At 37.7% G+C, this 16,464-nt stretch overlaps 1 protein-coding gene and 1 pseudogene across 5 annotated transcripts in view; one reads left to right on the top strand and one right to left on the bottom strand.

The window, feature by feature from the left end:
* Positions 1–3,587: 3,587 nt before the first annotated feature.
* The window catches only part of ZUP1 (zinc finger containing ubiquitin peptidase 1), a 41,852-nt gene continuing 28,975 nt past the window's right edge, over positions 3,588–16,464 (top strand). The window contains exons 1-4 of one of the 5 annotated variants that reach the window (XM_025422823.3): positions 3,695–3,834; positions 5,274–5,846; positions 13,310–13,420; positions 15,297–15,418. In XM_025422823.3, the coding sequence (XP_025278608.1) occupies positions 5,288–5,846; positions 13,310–13,420; positions 15,297–15,418 (792 nt within the window). In that variant the 5' untranslated portion in view covers positions 3,695–3,834; positions 5,274–5,287. Of the gene's footprint in view, positions 3,835–4,519; positions 4,540–5,273; positions 5,847–10,145; positions 10,166–13,309; positions 13,421–15,296; positions 15,419–16,464 lie in introns of those variants that run through there. The other 4 variants (XM_035710408.2, XM_049114705.1, XM_035710423.2 and 1 more) reach the window with 4 other exon arrangements.
* Positions 12,044–13,059, bottom strand: LOC112645629 (eukaryotic peptide chain release factor subunit 1-like; annotated as a pseudogene).

Genomic DNA, 16,464 nt, shown 5'->3' with positions numbered 1-16,464 from the left:
TCGCCCCACCTCCCGGGTGTCAGCCGGGAGCGCGCGCGGTGGCAGCCGCGTGTCCTCCCGACCTCGTCCTCCGCGCGAGCTCCCCTCCATTCACACTCAAGCGTGGGTTGCGTTTGCAGATTCAGTCATTCATCCTTCAAGGTGGTGTGGATGGGGAGCCTAAGCGGCGCCGGGCGCTGTCACCGAATAGTAGAGCCGCGCTGGGGGTGCACGACGGAAAATGCAACCTCGTGGGGCTCCACCGGGGAGGCTCGGCGGCTTCAGCTGCATTAACCGCTTCCTGTGCGTCCTGCTCGTTCACGGGTTTCAATTTTGCCGTTTAAACTTCGGATTCTATGACATCTGTGAATTCTGGCAAAAAGATAGTCCCTGACGGATGAATAGTTGCAAATAAGGAATTCTAAATTAGTGTGACACAGAAACTTTGTAATCCAGCCTGGGGTTCAACAGCATTGAAAGAGACTTTTCCAGATGCGATTCTGGGCACGGAATATAGAAGATAAAGAACACATCATTTCTGCCCCTATGAAGATCCTGTTTTCTATCTTGTTCTGTTTGCTGAAAAATTTGTTGGCTTATCTTCCAGCTCTGGATTGAAATAGAGATAGATAGATAGATAGATAGATAGATAGATAGATAGATAGAGGTAGATTGAGATAGATAGATTGAGAGGTAGATAGATAGATTCTGCTATTGTATTATTAAATTCTGCTATTGTATTTTTAATCCCAAGAGCTATTTCCTATTTTTGAATCATGAATTAAATATCTTTTTTTTTGGTCTCTCTGAAGATATTAAATGTGGTTTCCTTAAAGTACTTTTTTCTTTTTCATTCATTGTCTCTGATTCTTCACAGTTTTTTCTTTTCTTTTTAAAGATTTTATTTATTTATTCATGAGAGACAGAGAGAGAGAGAGAGAGGCGGAGACACAGGCAGAGGGAGAAGCAGGCTCCATGCAGGGAACCCGACGTGGGACTCGATCCCGAGGCTCCAGGATCAGGCCCTGGCCAAAGGCAGCGCTAAGCCGCTGAGCCACCTGGGCTGCCCAGTTCTCCTTTATGATCGTATTGGGTTTCATCTTTGCTGCCACCACCATACACTAATGCTTGGTGATCGTTGAGCATCTATTCATATTTAAGAGTGAGACACTAAAGAAAACTACTGTAAACTTGGTTATCAGACGAGGGTTTACTTGCCCATTATTGGCCTCCCTACAGAGTAATAACATGAGACTTTGGCTGTTTCATTGGAGAACTATCTAAAAGCCTTTATCTGTAGATCTTTTCTCTCAGACCAGTGATTTTCCCTGGAGAAGAATCTTTTAATTTCCTGTCTGGAGGGCACATATCAGACATCAGAATGTGATGGGGGTTAAAATGGCCTCATAATTCAGTATTTAGCTTTCACTATTACCCACTTATAGTCTAACACCTTGACACCCCTCTTAGCTGTGCATTTCTGACTTTATAGTCTTTCTGATTCAGTTTCTTCATGAAATCAAACCTGTAGCCTTCTGTCTTAAAAGGAAAGGTAACTTGGCACCCTGGTTATGGAGGAAATCCGGAAGTGGGGTTCTAACTGCTCCTTATTCAGACTTTTCAGCAGACTATTCCTCTCTTCAGGCCCAGTTTTAGTATGTTTTTCAGGAGTATCTAGTCTTTAATTTGTGAACATTTCCAGAATTCTTTTGTTTAAATTGATTAGTTTTTGTTGACTTCTTAGCCAAGTTAGTTACTACTCATCTGTCCTTTTTCTAGCTTTTAAATGTTGCTAAAATCTCATTAGCATTTACTTTTATTATTTTTATTCTTCTAAGTCATTTTAGTAGATTTTGAGAGGCAGGGAATATAAATGTACATGGTTAGTCTGCCATATTGAAGCACAAAACCCCAGATATACTGTACATTATCAGATTATGCCACTCTCCTATTTAAGTATTCTAATAGTTTTCTACAAAAGCCTACATTATTTGGCCCCTGCCCACAACTCTGACGTCCCATAGTAACCACTCTTCCTTCTAATTTTTTTTAAAGATTTTATTTATTCATTAGAGAGAGAGAGGGAGAGAGAGAGGCAGAGACACAGGCAGAGGGAGAAGCAGGCTCCATGCAGGGAGCCCGATGTGGGACTTGATCCTGGGACTCCAGAATCACGCCCTGGGCTGAAGGCAGGCTCTAAACCGCTGAGCCACCCAGGGATCCCCACCACTCTTCCTTCTAGAACATTACACTTAGGTTACAAATGTTCTTTTTCCTTCAGTCTTACAGCCTTTGCTCTTATTTTCTTTGCCCTGAATGTTCTACCTTCTGTTGGTGCAAAATTTAGCAGCACACTCAGCTCCTCAGATAGACCTTTTCTAACTATGTTAGTACTACCTATAAATAACCCAGTTTTATTTTCCCCATAGCACTTATCACGATCAGTTCGTTTAACTTGTTTTTCTCTGCCTCAAGAGCGTGTAAGCTTCAAATAGCCTGCATTTTGAATATTTTGGTTACTGCTGCAGCCCTAGTTCCAAGCGAAATGCATTTCGAATATACACTCATTATATATTTATCGAATGAAATGACAACTGAGGCCTAAAAATAAGATGCATGTCATCTTGTAACCTGGAGGCAAGAACTTGTCTTAGTCATCTTCCAACTAGAGCAGTTTGGATTTTGGCACATGGTAGCATCACAAGCCCTTTATTGATATACCGTGGTAGTCAGGCCCTAGGGCATTGTGGACTCGTGTATTGAGAATACCTCAAAACCTATTAAAAAGAGACAACTGCTAGTAATATTTGGGAGTATATGCCTTCAGCCTTCTTTATTCACAAACAAAAACACACATACACTCAAAGGCAGTTTTACATAAATAGAATTGCACTAGAGATATTTTTTATTTAAATGTTTATTCAGAAACCTGACATGGATATATTTGCCTATCAACAAATCTAGAGGTACAAAATCATCTTAAGAACTCTAAATTCCCTTATAGGAAAATATCATAATATATCCAGTCTTCCGTTGTGGATATTCAGGTTGTTTTCAGCTTTTAACTACTCATGGTACAAAAAAATTTAAGGAATAGTGCCATGAACTTGTGTGTGTATATATATATATATATATATATCCTTGCATTTGTGTGAGTCGTGTAAAGTATGAGGGTGAAAGTCCTGAGAGGATTGGATACTCCCAAGTTTAATATGCGGGAAGGAGAGCATATTTGCCATTTTGGCTAATGCATTGGTAGGATAGTGGAGAGAAGAAGGATGACTACATTTCCAGGGCCTGAGAGAAGGCGATTCCCTCTCTACAGGAGGGAGTCAAAGCCCCCTGAGATACACGAGAGCCTGGGCTGCTTCTAAACACCATCCTCCTGTGGTCCTTGCAATCGTTCTAAAAAAACAAACAAACAAACAAACAAACAAAAGAAAACAAACAAACAAACAAACCGTCGTAGGATTTCATTCTGGAAATTCTCAGAGCCTCCTGCGCCTCTCCTAGCACGTTAGTAGTCAGCATCCTGAACGGAGGATACAAAAGACTACGACTCCCAGAAGACACCACGACCCCGAGAAGCGTGGAGCAGTGCAGGCTGGGAGGCTTTTCCTTCCGGGAGGCGGGGACAGAGGAAAAGGCTCTTTGAATGTGGTGATGGAATTTCGAGTGTTTTGGAGGCGCTGATTCTTTTCTTGGTTAACTGAGAATCTCTGGGTGTAGGGAGGGCCTGCGTCGGTTCTTCCTTGGACGGGCCCTTCTGTGCGGGAGAGCCGGACGGCGTCGGCGGCGGACCCGAAGAGGAAGCTAAGCCTGGGGCAGTGCCGCCGCGGCCGGACCTTCGGGCGGGTAGGAACCTGCGGTCCCGTCCCCCGTCCCCCGTCCCCCGTCCCCCATCCCCCATCCCCCATCCCCCACTCCGAGCCCGCCGCTGTCTGGCCCCGGGAAGAGAAGAAACTGGGCGTGACGTTCTTACCCTTGGTGGGTTGGGAGAATTTCCTTCTAGAGTCAGAAACTTGTTTTCACATTTTTTTAAAAAAACTTTGTTTATTCATGTGAGACACAGAGAGAGGCAGAGACACAGGCAGAGGGAGAAGCAGGCTCCATGCAGGGAGCCCGACGCGGGGCTCGAACCCTGGCCTCCAGGATCAGGCCCTGGGCCGAAGGCGGGGGCTAAACCTCTGAGCCACCCGGGCCGCCCTTCCTGTTTGTTTTCAAGTAGCCCTTGGCTGAACGATGTAGGAAGTTTGTGGCTGTGGTTGCTTTCTAAGGATTCTTAACAAAAAGCGCCTTTTGTCGGTACCCAGTGCTTTCTTAGTCCATAAAACCCTAAAGTGACTGCAGATTTTTGGTACAATTCATTTTATAGACCGAACCTCAAAGACGTGGATGCGATTGTTTTACGTAACATTTTGAAACCTGAGTTTGTAATCCAGTTGGTTCTAGAATCGGTGCTCTTTCCTACCATGGTTACTCTGTTTTGTTTGTTTGTTTGTTTGTTTGTTTGTTTTTTCTTTCTTTCCGTCAAGAAAACAGCGTTTGGAGCCCAACTGGGTTAGCATTTTGGCTGACCATTTTCTGGCTTTGGTGACCTGACAAATCCTCCGTATAGGATGACAGTAATGTTACTTAAATTACTTTGGTAAATCTGAGGCTCTTTTTTTTTTTTTAAGATTTTATTTATTTATTCATGAGAGACACAGAGAGAGGCAGAGAGAGAAGCAGGCTCCATGCCGGGAGCCCGATGTGGGGCTCGATCCTGGGACTCCAGGATCATGACCTGAGCCAAAGGCAGATGCTCAACAACTGAGCCACACAGGCGACCCATCTGAAGCTCTTTAACTGTTAACTCCTGTACCAAGATGTGTTTATTTACACTCCCCATTGTTAACAACTTTAAGTTTCGGTATTTAGATCAGTTAATAAGATTTCTTCTTATAGTTTTCTCATAACTGACTTGTCTTACTTGGGAAATTTTATGAACATTATTTTTTTTTCTCTACCTCAGACGAGACACACTTTTCTAAACATTTTAAAAGCTATTTATTTTTAAGTTGAACTATTATCGCCTTTATTTTGTTGAAACCATAAACTTAAAATTCAGTAGAGAAAGTTTGGTTGAGATTTATAAAATGAGGTGTGTACATTTGAGGAATAGTTAAGTACATCAGACTATCACCAAAATAATCCAGTTTTAAATATTTGTTAAAACTTTGTTTCAGATTATTTTATAGAATGCATTTCTCTTCGGCCTTTCAAACTTAAAATAATATTATGTTCTTTTCTAGCTACCGGATGTACTATGCTTTCTTGTGATATTTGTGGTGAAACAGTAACCTCAGAACCAGACATGAAGGCTCACCTTCTAATTGTGCACATGGAAAATGAAGTTATATGTCCATTTTGCAAGTTGTCAGGTGTGAATTATGATGAAATGTGTTTTCATATTGAAACTGCTCACTTTGAGCAAAATGAACTAGAAAGAAGCTTTGAAAGGATCAATACGATACAAATTAGAACTTCAGATAACAGGAAGGACAACACCTTGCAGTGTAGAATGGAAGTTAATTCTAGTGTCCATTCAGCTTGTGCATCTAATCATCCAAAAACTTCACCTCAAAGCCTGCCTAGTGATGACACTTTAAAACATAAAGCCTATTCGGAGAACTTAACTGAATCTAGAAAATTCCTTAAAAGTAGGGAGAAAGAGTGTGACCTATCTAAAATAAAAGGATCAATTTATGAAACAGTGTATAGTCCTCCCGAATGTCCATTCTGTGGAAGAATAGAAGATTGCAGTCAAGATATGGAAAATCATGTGAAAACGAAGCATGCCAATCTTTTAGACACTCCATCAGAAGGTAAGATGTTCATTTTATGTAATAAAACCGTAGTCTCAGTTTAATATATGGTGTCCTAAAAATTGGTTTATAAATCAGATTACTGCAAATGTGGGTTTTTTTTTTTAAGATTTTATTTATTTATTAGAGAGAGAGAGAGAGAGAGAGAGAGGCAGAAACAGACTCCACGCAGGGAACCCGACATGGGACTCGATCGCGGGTCTCCAGGATCACGCCCTGGGCTGAAGGCGGCGCTAAACTGCTAAGCCACCGAGGCTACCCTGCAAATGTGTTTTTTAAATACAGTTTATAACATTGTTCATTTGCTATTATTGCAATCTAAGAATATAATTATGGAAAAGAATTTTGATTCAGTTAATGTTTCAACTACATTGAGAGTAGTTTTAGAACCTTTCTGAGGAGGAATACACTCAGAGTCCATTTTTCAGAGGGCATGCTTTTATTTACCACCAGCCCGATGGCATCTGAACTGTATTGGACTCTGGTTTTCTGTGGTTCTGAGATTGACTCCCTTATGACCAGAAAACACACTCTGTGATGTTAGTTATTTTGCAAATATTTCTTCCAATCTGGAGCCTGTCTTTTCATTCTCTTAACAGTGTTTTTCATAGAGCAGAAGTTTTGACTTTTAATGAAGCACAACTTACTTGATCTTTCATGGATTGTGCTTTTGATGTCATATCTAAAAATTCATCACCAAATCCAAGGTCATCTTTCCTATGTTATCTTCTAAAAGTTTTGTAGCTTTGAATTTTACATTTAAGTCTGTGGTTCATTAGAGTTAATTTTTTTTTTAAGTGTAAGGAGTATCTAGATTCATTTTTTTTTTTAACTAATGAATGTCATTTTTTAGAGCAGTTTCAGGTTCACAGTAAAATTAAGTAGAAAGTACAGAGAATACCCACGTGCCCACTGTCCTCATATATTCACAGCCTCCTCCACTATCAATAACTGTCCAAGTGATAATCATTTTTTTTTTTATAATCAGTGAACCTACTCTGACCCATCATTGTCACCCAAAGTCATAGTTTCCATTAAGGTTCACTCTTGGTGTTGTATGTTCTATAGGATTTGACAAATGTGTAATAACAATTACCCACCATTTTAGTTATCATGCAGAATAGTTTCACTTCTCTAAAAATCCTGTGTGCGCCACCTAGTCACCACTCCCCCACCCTAACTTCTGGGGCAATCACAGATCTTTCTACTATCTCTATTTTTGCTTTTTTCAATGTCATTGGGAATCATGCAGTATATAGCTTTTTCAGATTGGTTTCTTTCACTTAGTAATATGCATTTAAGTTTTCTCCATGTCTTTGTGGCTTGGTAGTTCATTTTTTAGGGCTGAATAATATTCCATTGTCTGGACATACCACAGTGTATTTATCTATTCACCTACTGAAAAGCATCTTGGTTGTTTCCAGGTTTTGGCATTTAGGAATAAAGCTGCTTTAAACATCCATGTGTAGATTTTTATACAGACAGAAATTTTCGATTCATTTGAGTAGATAGCAAGGAATGTGATTAATGGATTGTATAATATGGTGTGTTTAGTTCTAATAAGAAACTGCCAAGCTCTTTCAGCAGTGAATGAGATTTCCTCTTGCTCCATATCCTCACCAGCATTTGGTATTGTCAGTGTTCCAGATTGTGGCTATTCTAATATTTGTATTGTAGTATCTCATCTTAATTTATTTTTTGTCTTAATTTAAAGTGCTATCTCATAAACGTAGCATGAATCTCTTTTTGTGTGGTTACTTAACCATCAGTATATCTTCTGTGGTAAAATATCTATGAAGGTCTTCAGCCACATTTTAATCTGGTTTTGGTTTTCTTATTGTTGATTTTGAAGAGGTTTTTTGTATATTTTGGATAACAGATCTCTTTTTTTTTTTAATTTTTATTTATTTATGATAGTCACAGAGAGAGAGAGAGAGAGAGGCAGAGACAAAGGCAGAGGGAGAAGCAGGCTCCATGCACCGGGAGCCTGATGTGGGATTCGATCCCGGGTCTCCAGGATCGTGCCCTGGGCCAAAGGCAGGCGCTAAACCGCTGCGCCACCCAGGGATCCCTGGATAACAGATCTTTAGTACATGTATTGCATATTCAAGTCACTTTTGTGAAGGATTTAAATTCCGAGTCTAGATTCATTTTCTTTGTATTTTGATGTCCACATGTGCCAGCACCATTTGTTGAAAAATTTTCTTTCCTCCATAATTCTGCCTTTGCTTCGTCAAAGATTAATTGACTGGGCTATAAGTCTATTTCTGGGCTCTCTGTTCTGTTTCATTGATCTCTTTGTTCTTTTTTTCAGTACCGTAGCTTTATAGTGTCTTGGAAGTCAGGTAGAACCAGTCCTTTGCTTTATTCTTCAATATTAAGTTAGTTATTCTAGATAGTTTGCCTCGTTATATACATTTTAGAATCAGTTTGTTGATAGCCACCAAATAACTTGCTGGGATTTTTTTTATTGGGATTGCCTTGGATCTATAGATCAAATTGGGAAGAATAGATATTGTGGCAATATTGAGTCTTCCTATCATGAACAAGAAATATCTCTCAACTTAGTTGTTTACTGATTTCTCTCATCAGAATTTTGTATATTTTTTCTCATGTATATCTTGTTATATATTTTATTAGGTTTTTACCTAGGGTTTGTTTTTGTTGTTGTTGTTGTTGTTGTTTTTGGGGTAGTGGTGGTGGTATTAATTTACCTGATTGTGTCTTTCAAGGAATTGGTCCATTTCATCTAGTTTACAAATTTGTGACCTAATTCATAATATAACTTTATTATCTTTGGAATGTACATAGGACATGTAATAATCTTCTCCTTTTTACTTCTGGTGTTAACAATCAGTGTTCTCTTTTTTCTTTTTAGTTTGGCCAGGGTTTCGTTGGTTTTCTCTTGATATTTTGTTTTCAGTTTCATTTATTTCTGCTCATTTTTTTAAAAAAATTCTTCTGCTTTTGGTTTCATTGGTTTTCTCTTGATTTTTTGTTTTCAGTTTCATTTATTTCTGCTCATTTTTTAAAAAAATTTCTTCTGCTTATCTTGGATTTAACTTGTTCTTTTTCTAGTTTCCTGAAGTGGAAACCTAGATAATTATCTTTCTTCTTTTCTGATACATTCATTCAGTGTTACAAATTTCCTTCTAAGCAGTGCTTTTGCTGCATTGCATAAATTTTAAGTTGTACTTTAATTTCATTTAGTTTAAAATATTTAAAAATTTCTCTTGAGATTTGATACATTAATTAGATGTATGTTTAATCTCCAAGTATTTGGGGATTTTTCGGCTCTTTTTGTTAATTTTTATTTCCTTTGTACTCTGAGAGCAGACATTGTTTGACTTTAATTTTTTAAATTTCTTAAGGTTTAATGGCCTAGATTATGTTTTATGGCCTAGAATGTGGTTTGTCTTGGTGAATATTTTATATTTTATATGAGCTTAAGCAGAATGTGTATTCTGCTGTTGTCATATCAATTATATCCAGTTGATTGATGGTACCGTTGAGTCAAACTATATCCTTATTTTCTGCCTACTGGATTTGTCCACTTCTAAAAGAGAAGGTTAAAAATTCTCTAACTGAAAAAAAAATTCTCTAACAGTATAATAGCAGATTCATCTGTTTCTTCTTATAGTTCTATTAATTTTTGCCTCATGTGTTTTAATACTCTGTTACGGGGATCCCTGGGTGGCTTAGCGGTTTAGCACCATCTTCAGCCCCGGGCCTGATCCTAGAGTCCTGGGATTGAGTCCCACGTCGGGCTTCCTGCATGGAGCCTGCTTCTCCCTCTGTCTGTGTCTCTGCCTCTCTCTCTCTCTCTCTCTCTCTGTCTCTCATGATTAAATAAATAAAATATTTACCAAAAAAAAAACTGTTAGGCTCATATACACTAAGGATTATTGTGTCTTCTTGGAATATTGAACCCTTTGTCATTATGTAGTAACATTATCCTGGGTAAAACATTCCTTATTCAGAAATCTGCCCTCTCTGAAATTAATATAGCTACTCCTGGTTCTTTGGTTTTGGTTTTGGGTAGTGTTAGCATGATGTATCTTTCTCCATCCCTTTACTTTTAATCTATATGTGTTTTTTTTTTTTTTTAAAGATTTATTCATTTATTTGGCAGGGGGGAGGGGCTTAAGAAGAGAATCTTCAAGTATATCCCCCACGGAGTGTGGAGCTCACACAGGGCTCCATCTCAACAACCCATGAGATCAAAACAAGAGTTGGACGCTTAACCAACTGAGGCACCCGGGCATCCCTCTATATGTGTATTTATATTTAAAATATAATTTCTTATAGACAGCATATAGGTAGGTCTTGTACTTTGCTCCACTCTGATAATCTGTCTTTTAATGGGTGTGTTTAGACCAGAGATGTTTAAAGTGACTATTTCTATAGTTGGATATTTGTTATTGTTTTCTATTTGTTGCCCTTGTTCTTAGCTTTTTTGTCTTCTACTTTTTTTCTGTCTTTTATGGTTTAATTGAGCCTCTCATATGATTTCATTTTCTATTGGGAAAAACAGACATGCGTGTAGTCTTTTGACCCTATTTGGCTATATAGGAATGAGCCTTGGGTCTGGAACACTTCCTTATCAAGAGATAGAGTCCTCACAGCCTGTGTTTGGAAATATTTTTCCCTGTTTCAGGCAATAAGGTATACTCCTTTGTTTTGTGTAACCACTTGTGTCATCTGGCACCCGAACCAGCCTTACTGCTGGATTTATCTTCTGCCAGAGGTGGGATGGCATCCTCTGCCAGAAGGGGATGACATCCTTCATATTGTGGCACAAGAGAGGTGTGTACAGACCAATTGCCGTATATTGGCTGCTAGAAGAGACCTATTGGTCATGGCAGGCTAATGTCTAATACTGAAGGTTATCTTGCTCTTTCTCTTCTGTGTGTTTCTCTGTGTTTACTTTGAGTAAAGGGTTCTCTCCAGTACTTGACTGCATTATGTTTTCCTTGGTGATTCTGATATCAAGATGCATTTGGACTTCTACTCCTAATACTAGGCAAGAGATGTCACTTGCTCACTACTCTTCCTTTCTTAACATATTAATTAAACTTGTTCTTATTTTTTTTAGTGCTTGGCCTAGAATTTGCAGTGTATGTTAATAACTACTCCAGGTCTACTTTTGAATAACACTGTATCACTGTAGGAGTACAGATCTTATAATAATAAGATATTTATTCCTAATTCCTCCCCATCCCTTGTGTCATTGCTGTCATTCATTTCAAGTAAATGTAAGCACATACATATATATGTATATATACACACACACCCACATAATTGAATACATTGTTTCTATTTTTATTTGAATAAACTTTTATATCAATGAGAAAAATAAAAGTTTTATTTTACTATTTCCTGTTTCTTCACTGATACTCTTCCTTTATGGATATCCATGTTTCTGACCAATACCATTTTCCTTCTCTCTGAAGAATTTAACATTTCTTGCATGGCAAGTCTACTTGCAACAATTTCCCTCAATTTTGTCTGAGAAGTTCTTTCTTTTCCTTCACTTTTGAGGGATAATTTTGATTGGTATAAAATTTTAGGTTGATGGGGTTTTTTTCCTTCTGGAAAAGTGAAATATTTCACTCCTCTCTCTTATTACCTGAATCACTTCTGAGAAGTTGTATGTAATTCTTATCTTTGTTCTTGTATAGGTAGGGTGTTTTTCCTTCTGGCTTCTTTCAAGGTTTTTTATCCTCGATTTTCTGAAGTCTGAATATGATGTGCCTAGATGTAGTTTTTTTTAATATTTACTGTGCTTGGTATTTTCTGAGCTTCCAAGATCTATAGTTTGATGTCTGACATTAACTTGCGATATTCTCAGACATTATTGCTCTAAAACTTTGTTCCTTTCACCCTTCTGGTATTCCCATTTTGTGTATGTTATAACTTTTGCAGTTTTCCCACAGCTTTTGGAGACTGTGGGTTTGGATTTTTATGTTTAGCAGTGGGCTTTGGGAGATCATTTTCTTTTTACATTTCATTTTGGGAAATATCATTTAAGAACTTAGTTGAAGACTGCAATGTTGACACCATGACAGCCACGTGTAGGGTCGGGCCTGGTTTTGTTTTGGTTTTGTTTTCAGTAGCCAGTGGGGTATGTTCCTTGAGTTGGCTGCTAGAGGGTGTGGTACAGTTTTGTGGGGCCCATGTCAACTGCCTACTAGTCATCAAGGTAAAAAAAAAAAAAATTCATTATCTCCTCCTTGGTATTCCATTCCATGGAAATCAACTCAGTATTGCAAGATACTTGCAACTCCACTGAATGCTTTCACAAACTGGGATCTTTTGTATGACTTACCTGTGACAATTTCCAATGTAGCTCCAAATTTTTTAGAGTTGTGAGCAAACCATTCTATCAGGGACATAGTTTTAAGCAGTTCATGTTCCTGTCCTGTCAGTGAAATGAGATTTATCCTTCTCCTATTCTACAGTTAGATAGAGAATGTTCTCTTCTGTGCCTTGGCAATGAAGAACATTTCTCATTGAATCCAGATTTTCATAAACTGTTAGAATCTCTACAGCTCCCATCCCAAAGCCTTTAGTGTATCGTCAGCTCCAAAACAGTACTTGTCTGTGTCCTGGCTAATTTTCACCAAAGTGTTGAATTAATTTCTCTTTTTGAATGAATTTTACCTTGAAAGAACAACAGTAGATAACTCAATGGCTTGGTTTCCATTTTCACCACCATAGGATATATCAACTCATTTTAAATCTTTTGATTGTAGCCTCTCACCAAACATATCAGATTGATTTAGTTCAATTATAAGGTCACCCGATCCACCTAAAATGAGACCAGTCACATTCACTTTGTAGAAATAAAAGCTACATAGCAGTCTCAGCTACTTTCTAAATATGGTTATTCCATTTCCAGACCAGGCCTTACATGTATGGCTTGCTCAGCTCAGTGTTCTGTGTCCCTCTTCTGTGCACAATATCAGTCAATTCTTGGTCATGCAGAGGGTGCAGCTTCTTTCCTGCGCAGGCTGCACCTGTCTGCGTACAGTGCTGCTTGGTGAATACAGCACTTTGATCTCCTGCTCCCAACTAGGCAGTGTGATCCCAGTTCCAAGCTTTATGCTGAAAGCTTTATGCTGAATTTTGCACCTCACCACTCAGGTTTGGAGGGAGGGTGCTGACAATTTAGTCCCTAAAATTCATGCATAGACTGGCCCCTACTTATCATTTTAATTTTCCTTTATACTTTTCTTGCTTTGACTACAGATCCAACTGTTTATTATTAATTTTTTTCTTTTATTATAGCGGTAAGAGATTTGTGCTTATGTTCAGCCTTCCATTTTGACTCTAGAAGTAGAAAATAGCTTTAAATCCAACTATAAAGAGCTTTTACTTATTTAATTGGTTATTGGGCAGTAGACAATCTTTGACTTCAGGTGAAAAAATCTTAAACCAACTAAATTATATCTCCAAAACAGACCATGATCAACCACTGTATGACTGTCCTATGTGTGGGCTCATCTGTACAAATTACCATATTCTTCAGGAGCATGTTGACTTACATTTAGAAGAAAGCAACTTTGGACAAGGTATGTTGATGTGTTTAAAAATAAGAATCTCGTGATGTAATTTCTGCTGCCTAGAATATATTGAATCTTTAGAGTAGTGATATAGAGAGAACAAAGCATGCCAGTTAAAAATAAATTTGTACCTTTAAAGAATTCTGATGTCCCTTCAACTTTTTTTTTTTTTTTAAGATGTACTTATTTATTTATTCAGAGAGAGTGAGAGAGAGGCAGAGACACAGGCAGAGGGAGAAGCAGGTTCCATGCAGGAAGCCAGATGTGGGGCTCGATCCCGGTCTCCAGGATCATACCCCGGGCTGCAGGCGGCGCTAAACCGCTACGCCACTGGGGCTGCCCTCCCTTCAACTTCTTTTTAGAAGTTGTTTCACAGAAAAGTTGTGTAGGAATTGCTGTGACCAGCAACTAAACTAGTGGTGTGTACCCCAGAGTTTTGCCCCAAAATACCAATATTTAGAAGACAGTGAAATATGGTACAATTTAAGAAATATGTTTGATGAAGTTGAGGCTATTTCAGCAGCTAGAAGTTAGCATCAGGTCAGCAAAAGTTGATGAGCTAGGAAGCTGCCATATGACACATACAATTTTTTAAAAATACGTGAACTTTATGATTTAAATGTTTTTCAAGTTCATTTCCAGTTTGCCCAGTATCTTATATTTGCCCAGATATTATATTATCACTTACTAGTTTTGTAAGTGACTCTGTACAATTTTTTTCTCTGTCCCCTATGTCTTTGAGTAGTGGTGTTGATTAAAAAATCATTGTGGTGCCTTAGAAGTGGAAAGATCCTGTGAGTTTCAGAGTCCCAATGAAACAATATAAAGTAGACCCTAAGAGAAACCAATTGTGTTCTACTGGGCTTCATTTTCTTAAGGTACATTGAAATCTCCTAATAATTCAGGGGTCTTGAGTGTCCTCTATTACTGATCCTAGTACTTACTGTCAGTACAAGGAATAGGATCTTCATGGACAATATTCCTTGCTCACTCAGCCTAATCTCAAAATGAGAATCCCTGGAGCAAAGATGAACAGTCCTCTGCTCCAGTGATTTTCTACTAATTACTGTGGAAAAAAAAACCCTCTGAAGCTGAATGTCTGATAACTCTTTTGTTTATGATAGGCTTTGTAGGGGTACATAAATTATTCTATAAGCCTGTGGTAAATAATGGAAGGTATGGCCTGAGTAAATCACTGTAGATAGCGTCAGAAGTACGCTAAAAATCAGTTGTAAATTGCTTATCTCCGGCAGTGGAAATGGGGACCAATAGGAAGATGTAGTATAGACTGAGAGATTTGGAAGGAAAAAAAGAATATCCAGATACATAATTCAGATATCAAATTAGAAGTCAGGGAGACAAGATCCTGGCCAGAAGCCACTAGCTAATGGATCTGCAGGGTATTGAGTAGAGAGAAAACAGGGCAACATGTGGCAAAGTTGTACTATTTGTTTGAGACCAGACTGTAATTAAGCTGGACTTTGCAAACATATTTTTATGCCCTCTATTATTTTCTTTTCTCCCACCGGTTTATTTTAAAAGCCAGTTTTCCTTTTTTGCTAATTAAGAGTATTACTTAATATCTCAAAGTTCTGGTTTCCTTAGTACATAATACCTAACTTCCTAAGGTTGTTATAATGATCAAATGAGATAATTAATGAAAAATGCTTGTCACAGCCTACCTACTCAGTAAGTACTAGTGATTTAAGTGGAGGTGGTACCATGATAGAAACTGTTCAAGTTCTGCTAGAAACCGTATTTTCATGACATCATAGTCATGAATAAATACCAAAATAATGGCATTTACTTCATTTAAAAAACAGGAGTTAACATATAATGAGATTTGAATACAGTTGTTATTTTATTCTAAACTGATATCTAATAGGCATAAATAGAGTACAGTGTTCTCGAGATCTGGAATTGGCTCACCAACTTCAACAAGAAGAAGACAGAAAGAGGAGATCTGAAGAAGCACGACAAGAAATGGGAGAATTTCAGAAGCTGCAGGTACAAAGATTAAACAATTACAGTATTTTGCTTTGGTAGAATTCTAATTTTTCAAACATGCTGTCAATACTGCAGCCTATTAGTTTTGTCATTGTTGGTATATAAAATACTTTTTTTACATTTACATTTTATAATTCATAATAGTATTCACTCGTCATTTCCTGGGATAAGAACTTCATACATAGAATCTCAAAATCTTCACAACAACTCCCTACATGACAGATGAGGAAGTAGAGACAGAGCACTAGTAACTTGTTCAGGTTCGGGATGTATTAAATGGTAAAGCCTAGATTCAAACCTATGTTAAATTGATAGGGCACATTAGGAAACCAAGATTCAGAATTTAAGTGTTTGTATAGATACTTAAAAGAGAAACTTTGAATTAATTTCTCCTGACTGTTAGGTTCTTTTAGTGATTGCAATTCAGGCATTTTTAAAGACCCATTTTTAATGGAAAATGCATTTTTTATAATATTTGAGATTTTTATCTTAGGTTGATGATGGTATCTGCTAAATTAAACTGGCAGCACCTAATATATTTTTAGTGCATTCAAATTTTTAATAGATTTTTCTACTTTTCTCAGTCCTAATTTGCTGTGGACTATGGTGTTACCTGTGCTAATAATGCTCACAGTTTCTAAATACTCTCTAAGTGCTAATAGGATTATGTTTGAATAAAAAGGGTTTATGATTAAGTTTGAAAATACTCAGTTAAACAGGTTTGTATACTTCAAGATTTGTCAAAACCTTTAATATACTAATGTGCATTGTACAAATAATTTTCTCAGGCCTACTTCTGAGTTTTTCTCCGATATGTTACACATGACTAATTCTCATTTTGGAATATCTAATTTAGGCTATTTTTCTCCTTGGTGATTCATTTATTTGCAAAGTATTTTCCCACCAACTTTCAGAGGAAGAAAAAAAGTTGTCTTTTCCTAAATTTTCCCTGTCTTGCATAATTTTGAACATCATCAATACAAAAGATTTCCAGTATTTAAATAGGAAGTTTGTTAAGTAACTTTGCAAATTGTTTAGATCTCAGA

The sequence above is a fragment of the Canis lupus genome, chromosome 1 (assembly GCF_003254725.2).
Source record: "Canis lupus dingo isolate Sandy chromosome 1, ASM325472v2, whole genome shotgun sequence".
In the NCBI taxonomy this organism is placed as follows: Eukaryota; Metazoa; Chordata; class Mammalia; order Carnivora; family Canidae; genus Canis; species Canis lupus.
Note: the sequence above shows the minus strand (reverse complement) of the source record. Positions and strands in the feature narration are given on the sequence as shown.